The following is an 8004-nucleotide window of genomic DNA, read 5'->3' as shown; positions in this document are numbered from 1 at the left end:
TCCAGGGGCTTCAATGTTCTCAGTACCTCTTTTCTTATCAAACTGTCATTTCCAGTAGTTCAGCTTCAGGAAACTGCATCCCACATTAACCACAAACAGCTGTTGTCTCAATTGACAGTAATTGCTACTTTCAAGAATATAGTCACACATCTATTTTTAACTAATTATTGTATTTTCAGTAATCCCAGTACCAGATTTTTTTTTTTTTTTCTTTTCCTTTCAGGCAGCAACACCTTAGGACAGTTCACTCCTTGCATTGTACTTCCCAATTTGCTGAAATGTTAGTAATTCATCCTGTTAGCTTTTTTCTGATAAATTCTACACAGTCATGAGTACATCTACTCCTCCCTAACAGCTTTTAAACTTGTCCAGCAGCTTCAGCCTCACCAAGTAAAAGGGAAGCATCTCAAAAAATATTAAGTACTTACACATCATGTGAAAATAAGACTGGTAGAGTGCCATAACCAAGCAAAAAGTTCAGATACTCAACTGTACTTGATACCAATTAACTCACATGAGAGATACCAAGAAGTAGGGTTCATTGGTTTTGATGTTCCCAAAACTTGTTGCTTTTACTTCTACTGTCTGAAGTGATATCAGTGTGCGCACACTGATATCCCATTACTTGACTAAGCATCTAAGTGCAAATCCCATTAAAAAATACTGATTAACGCTCTCCAGTAAATTACTGTTTCTGGTTAGCTTCATGGCACTACTATTCAAAACACAGTGCTGACCTTCGATTTGAGAAAAGGCTTCCTTCTCCACACATCCACTTGCAAAGGCTCTAACTTTCAAAATTGTTTGTTTTGACCTGAAACACTGTATTTATGGTCAGGACTCAAAGGTGGGTTTTGCTTTATTCTTTCAGACTTTGTGTTACACCAAACTGGTATTTAACCCAGTCTCAAACGGAATCATCAGTACCAAAAGGCATCCTGAACTCCTGCAAAAAAAGAGGCTTATTTTGTCACAGGCAATTAAAAGTATTTTTAAAGCCTCAAAAAAGCCTTGTTGGGGAACTTATTGTCTGATACGACAAACTTCAAACTCTTTCACTCTGCTGATTGCAAAGGCGCTCTCTTCGGTTTGACAAGCTGTTCCATAGAATCAGTCACAGAATGGGTCAGGTTGGGAGGGACCACAGTGGGTCATCTGGTCCAACCTCCTGCTCAAGCAGGGTCCTCCTACAGCACGTGGCACAGGATTGTGTCTGGACGGTTCTGGAATATTTCCAGTGAGGGAGACTCCACAACCTCTCCGGGCAATATCTTCCAGTCCTCAGTCACCCACACAATAAAGAAGCTCTACCTCATGTTCAGGTAGAACTTTCTGTGCATCAGTTTCTGCCCGTTGCTTCTTGTCTTACTGTTTGGCATCATCGAAAAGAGCCTGGCTCCATCCTCTTGGCCGTTAGGTATTTATACACATCGATGATGTTTCCCACAGTCTGGGGGCTTAACCGGATGAGGAGCGCGGTTTAAGACACAGGACGGGATGCTTTAGGCGGTGTCGCCATATAAATGCCGCCCTGCCGCCCACCCCGCTCTGCCTCCCCGAGCTCCCCAGCCTCTCCTCCCTCAGCGGCGGGCTCGCCCCCGCTCCCCCGCGGCGCGCGCGCGGCCGAACCCTCGCGAGAAGCCGCGGCTCGCGCCCGCGTTTGCCACGTTCAAACGGGCCGGCGGCGGCGGGGGAGCGCGGCGGGCGCGCGCAACCGCTGGGCCGCCGCCCCGCCCCCTCGCTGCGCCGCCGCCAATCAGAGACGAGGGGCGTCACGCCTCGCTGGCGCGATTGGCTGGCGGCGGGCGCGGGGCGGGGCCGCGGAGCGCTCGGGGTCGCGCTGCCGTGGCCTCAGCGCGTTCCTGCCGCAGGCAGGGCTCGGGCGGCGGCGGCGGCGGCTCCCGACGCGCTCCCGCTCCGCCCCCCTGCGCTGCCCGACGGGAGGTGCGATGGCTTCCCGCAAGAGCTCCAGGGCCGCCGGCGGCAGCCCCAGCCCTGGCTCCAAGAGAGGTGAGCAGTGCAGCTGCTGCGAGAGCGAAGCAGTAGCTCTGCGGAGAAGGGGCGGGGGCTCCAGCGGCGGCCGGAGCCGGGGGAAGGGAAGGGGCAATGTCGCCCCTGCCCGCGATGCGGGGCAGCCGGCGGGCGAAGCGCTGGGATGCTGCGTCTTCTCCCCGCCTCTCCCGCCCTTCACTTCCCTCCCGCCGGCCCCCTCTGGTTCCTCCCGCGCTGCGGGAGCTGGGGACGGGGACACAGGGATAGATGGCCGTGATGTGTACCTCGCGTTTCCGCCGTTCCCTGTCCAGGGAGTTCACGTGGAGGGGAAAGTTGTCGGGCCTGGGTGGCGGGGACGCCCCTCGAAGGCTCCCTAGAAGGAATGAGATGAACGCCGGGCAGGCCTCAGCATCTGTGAGTATCCCTGAGACCTCTTCCTCCGGGAGATGGGGGTAGAACCGGGATGCCCCAATCTCAAGTCTTTGTTATTCTCGTATCCACACTTGGATGTGGACTATCTCCTTAGACTGACCTGGTTAGGTCAAAATTATTAAATCAGTTGTAGATGGAGCACCTAAGCTGATGGTTTCTGTAGCTATCGAGGCAAGGAGGAAGAATCCATAAAAATGGAAGCAGGAGGATTTTTGAGGCAGTGATCCCCACACCTCCCACCCCGCCAGTAAAGAACCCCTCACCAAATCTGACTGTTCACAGACCACTGTGTGTGGACAGTTTATGTAGGGAAAGTTTTATGTGCATTGACATTTCTCAGCATAGCAGTACACGCCTGAAAGAGGGAAAAAACTGTCTGTACTTCTGGAGTCACTATGCAGCCATGTACACTGTACTGGAGAAAGGAGGTGTTTTTATCACAGATTGAGCGTCGTAGCTTCTTTGGATTTGAGCTTGGTGTGCATAGAGCTCCAGTGGTAAAATGTGGTGATGACACAGAAATAATATCTGTTGTCCCTCTTTGAATTTAGCAATAATAGTGAGAACAGTGTTCATTAAAGGATGAACCATACAGGATTAGTTTACCTATCACATGATGAATTAAGAGGGAAAGATTTCAAATATTCTTAAGCTTAAAAGAGTTTAGAGATAATATTGCTATCTTTGTAAAAGTGGTTTTTTTTAATTTTAATTCCTTTTTTCAATTGCTGACCTCTGCTATGCAGTTTATGTTAATTACGGTTTTTGCTTGGACTGGAGGTGCTGTGATGATCACCCAGTATTAAGCATGCTGAATACAGATTTTCAATTTTAATGCCTTAAAAACATACATCCCTGTTGTAATTTTGAATACTGAATATGGTAGTTAATATTTTAAACATCACTTTAAACGTTTGTCAATGGCTGAAAAATAAATTTATCGGTAAACTGAATCTCTGACTGAATAAAAAAAGCATTCCATGGGTTTTTATTTGTAGTCTGAGTAAAATTTTCTCTCTTTATATTAAAAGATGTCTTTGAGGGGATGAAGCAGTATGGGCAATGTATTAGGCACTCTACTAACATGTAACCTCTTAAATTTGTTAGTATATGACACTCCTAATTAGAATCCCTTGGACAGCCATAGGAATTACAGCATGAAGCTGATGCTGTTTTCATAATTGCAGCTGCAGAAAGAGGTAAGGGATGGTAACTCCTGTGTGAATAAAGGAGCAGCGGGAGCAGCGGAGCCCTCACAACAGCAAGCTTTCGCAGTCAAGGGATGTGAAAATGAGATGAGGAAATGGTTTTGAGATGGCAAGTAATTGAGACTGGGAAGTATGAAAACCTCAAGTCTGAAGCAGTTTTTGCTTGACAGAAGTATTCACTTTTGCAGCAGTTCTTGAGAGAGGATGTGGCTTCTTGCCAAGGCCTTGCTCACAGCTCTCAAACCACTGAGGCTAACAGCTTATTTCAAAATCTGTGCACTCAAGACAATGCCAGCATCTGAATGTAGTAATCTGCTTTTAGGTTTCTGCATCAGAAAATATTTACAGTAATCTACAAATAGATTAAGTCCAAAATAGTTCTAACTATAGTTTATGTAGGTGTTTTCAGGTACATTGTAATGTCAGAAGTGGAACTAAATATCTTTTAGAAATAGAACTCTAACTTTTACTTTCAGAAGTCATATACTAGAAACTGCCGAATCAGTCCTAATTAAAAAAAAAAATCTTTATTTGAGCTTTGTAGTGCTACTCATTCTTTGAAAATTACATTTGCAGAATTTTATGACTATACCATTGATTTTATTTAGAGTACAGAAGTGAAAACCAGGGAAAAATTTGAAAGTTTGGGGATACTTAGAGAGGGAAACATGTGTTTGTTATTATCCTTACTGGAAAGTTTGGCTGCTTGTTACTAGCCTGCAGAACCCATTGTAAAGACGTGGCCTCTCAAAAAGAAGAATATCAGTTTTAAACACTAGATGAAGTAATAGATAGTTGCTCCATTGTTAGTTGAAGCATCATTAGATGAGGGACAGTTTTGTTACAGAAACAAATGCATAACACCTGGTCATGAATCAACTCCCTCAAATTTCATGAGATGTGAAATGTGGAAATGTCTTGGGCATTAGCAGGTGCCTGTGGAGGTGCCTTCCAGCAAGACTGAGGATCAGCAGCCCAGCTACTTTTCAAATACAGATGGCTGAAAAAATATGGATGACTTTGTAAGCTATGCTTACCTATAGAAGTCCAGATTATAAGTTAACTATCATTAGGTTGCTGTGTGGGTGTATTGTGTCTTACAGTATGTAAGTGAGGACTTACTTAAACATAATTCTTATTGAAGATAAGTTGTGCAATAATTGTTTTCTTTGCATTTCTGATGGTAGGTGGGAGAGGAATTCTCCGTTAAGCTAGGCACCATACACACCACACATTTCCAATGCAAGGCATCATCTCTATTTACAGACAACTGTAATTTATATTTAAAAACCCATAGTCCTACCTCAGCTAGTTCTGAGGCTGTGTTGACTTCAGTCTCCAGGATATCAAAGAACTCTACTGTTGCTTAGATAAATTTTCTTTAATCTCTGGAATAACGATTAAGAATCTTTTGACATCCCCTACTTTTCTCTACAAGATCCGAGGAGATGTTAGTTTTCTCATTTTGCTGTTTTAACCATGTGGTTTCCTTACATGTGCAAATGTATTGCAAAGTTTTTAACTCCTTTTACTCATCCTCTGGACCCTCTAGTGCCCCTTACTCTAATTCTTTGATTAATTTTTGGCATTTCAACTTTCTTCAAGTTTGTTTGGGGCTTTTTTTGGTATGCATTCAAGGTGACCTGATGTACTTATCCAAATGCAATTTTGTGCTATCATTACAAATGGTTTAGTTAACTGTATCACTTCTAGAAGTTGTGCCTGTTAATTTGCAAGAACGTCTACTTTTTATCTCATCTCCATTGTAAAGGCTACTTTGGAGTGTGCTTTTATCTGGATGAGGCTCTCCATTAGCTTTTTAATTTACCTAAAGAGCAGGGAAAATTCATCAACTAAACAGGTCACATTTTGCTGCTGAAGTTATTTCTTTGGGAGCATTGAACTTCACATTAGTGCTTCTAATGCTTGAAGTGGGATTGCCCATCCATTCTGTGGTGTCTCTCAGCTACACATTTGTGCTATGGTATAACATCTCATTTTTTTACACCATGGATTCTGTTTAAATACGATATCTACCTAAAAATTTGGTCTCTGTAACTTCTGACCTCAACTACTGTCCAGTGTGCTTGTTTATGATCTTTACAGTTGTGTAGTCATCTGATTTCTTGTATTACAATCTATCAATTATTTCCTTCTTCATGTTAGTTGAAACCCTTAGGAAGAAGGGTGTTAAGGTGTTGGAGGTCATAAGTGAAATGTAAATTCGGGATGCTGTGTGGGGCTTAAAAAATGTTTTGACTTGTCAAACTGTTCGTTGAGCAAAAGTGACCAAAGTCCAAGTGTTTGCTGAACCAAAAAGAATTCTCATGATTCAATTAGCATGCTGCTCCGTGCTTTGTTTTGGCTTTTGAAACTCAGTGTCAAAGTGTTTTCTTGTAACATTATTGGTCTTCAGAAATATACAATGAATTGTTATTACTATGTTAGAGTTTCTGTATGTCTATTGTAGACAAATGAGAAATACTTTGTGTCTTACTGGTGGAAACTTTGTATACTGTTTAAGAAATTCTGCAGTGATTTCTTCTGGAAGTTTGTCCTATTGCCTAGTTTAGTTGCTCACAACTAGTTGAAGGTCTTGTATTTTTACCATTAATGCCAGATGCTAATACAAATAGCAAAATCATGAAAATGTCGACAGCCACCTCCTTGTAATTCATCTGTCTGCCTTGGGTCTTATTCAGGGTGGCTTTTCTGGAAAACATTTTAATATCTTGTAAAATAATCTGCCAAATTAAAAAATTTTAGCAATAGTAATGGTTCAAACATCTGTAATTTGCATGGTATGTTGCAGCAGTGCCACTGGTGAAATTATTACATTTGCTGATTCTCCTTCCTTCTTCTCTTTTTTTTTTTTCTTCTATTTTTTAAATGTCCTGTACAAAACTGGAGACAGTAACTCTTCAAACAAGCCAATTTGCTTATATCTGATTAAATGAAAGTGATATAAAAACCATGCTTAAAATGGTTAACACAGGTATTCATCATCTTATTGAGCAGATTTGCATTGAAACGCTGAATCCTCGATACACTCTTGATTCATTTGTCTGATACTAGAGTCAAGTGAGCTCTAGAAAGACAACACTTCAGGTTTATCTGAATGAAACTTTCTCTACACTGCACATTAACTGTGGAAAGGTGCAGTAGCTGATTGCCGAGGTTACTCTGGAAGTAGAAACAATCTATTTGAACACAGTACATGCTTTTATGCTTTTTTATTTTTCCCTTGTTGCCTGGTGTTTGTATATCCTTTGCTTTTTCTCAAGGATGTATTATTTTGGGTTTTAGGATTGATGCTTAAGTGTAGCAGCATGGACATAAATGCAAAGAGCCTGATGCTTTCCTCTCTATCGCTTTTCTCCTGAAGAATTCTGAAGCACTGAGAGATTCCTCTCCAAACTTCCAGAGATGCTAACACTTGATAAAGACATCAGAGTTCTCATGCCCCTTTTGATCTAGCGTGGGCTGAAATCTTGGGTCTGCTCTGTCTTTTCTAATGGATCTTACATGGGTGCAGGAAGCCATTGTGGGCTAAAAGAAATTATTCACAGTGCTTCAAATATGGAGGAAAGTTGCACTTCATGTCTGTAAGGATGTTTAATATATTTTCTGAGCATTTTGTTAAGTGTTTAAATTGCAACTTTTTCAATAGCCTTTTGAGGATAGGGCTTGTTTAAAATGCTAGGTGAAAAACCTAAACTATCTCTAGTATCAGGGAGACAGGAAGCTGGAGTATGTTTTCTCACTTTTGGCAATTACTCAGAGAATGCAGGCAAAGATTCCCCATCAGAGGACATAGCTACTCAGTGTTCAGACACCAAGGATGTACATCATGTTGGGGGATTAAGAAGTTAAATTTTTTTTACCAGTTTAATACTACAGGTCTGCAGTCAGCTTAATCTAGTTTGAGGCTGCTCTGCAGTCTTCCTCTTTTCAATACCACTTCTCTGTACCTGAGTTATTGACTGTGCAGGTGCAAGATGAATCACACAGGGAACTGATAAGCAGAAATCTGATTTTTTTAATTTCCTCCCCCCTCCCTGCTAGACTGTCTCAATGCACAGCTTTTTGGAAGGTCATTTGGGGAGGAGGGAAGAGTTGACAATGAGTGGGTGGGCATTAGGAGAGTGTGAGGTTAATCTAGAGTTTTAGGTTTGATCATATATTCATGGAGCCATGGTGCGAACACAAAAAGTTGACTGGTTTGGTTGGCTATGCTAGTATAATAGCTGGATATATAAGGGCTTCCGTAATGATAGCAAAATTTACTAGCAGTAGAAGGCCTATATGTCAAGATTATTTCTAATTACAGAGTGCATAAAGAGGTGACATTTCAATAATGCTGTCTCTTTAA

At 42.3% G+C, this 8004-nt stretch overlaps 1 protein-coding gene across 4 annotated transcripts in view; it reads left to right on the top strand.

Moving 5' to 3' along the window:
• The first annotated feature begins 1809 nt into the window (after positions 1-1809).
• LOC116452147 (aspartyl/asparaginyl beta-hydroxylase-like) overlaps positions 1810-8004 on the top strand; it is a 58962-nt gene continuing 52767 nt past the window's right edge. For 3 of the 4 annotated variants that reach the window (XM_032126344.1, XM_032126357.1, XM_032126377.1), the window contains exon 1: positions 1826-2010. In XM_032126344.1, the coding sequence (XP_031982235.1) occupies positions 1950-2010 (61 nt within the window). In that variant the 5' untranslated portion in view covers positions 1826-1949. Of the gene's footprint in view, positions 2011-8004 lie in introns of all 4 variants that reach the window. The other variant, XM_032126370.1, reaches the window with a different exon arrangement.

This window comes from Corvus moneduloides, chromosome 1 (genome assembly GCF_009650955.1).
Source record: "Corvus moneduloides isolate bCorMon1 chromosome 1, bCorMon1.pri, whole genome shotgun sequence".
NCBI lineage: Eukaryota > Metazoa > Chordata > Aves > Passeriformes > Corvidae > Corvus > Corvus moneduloides.
Note: the sequence above shows the minus strand (reverse complement) of the source record. Positions and strands in the feature narration are given on the sequence as shown.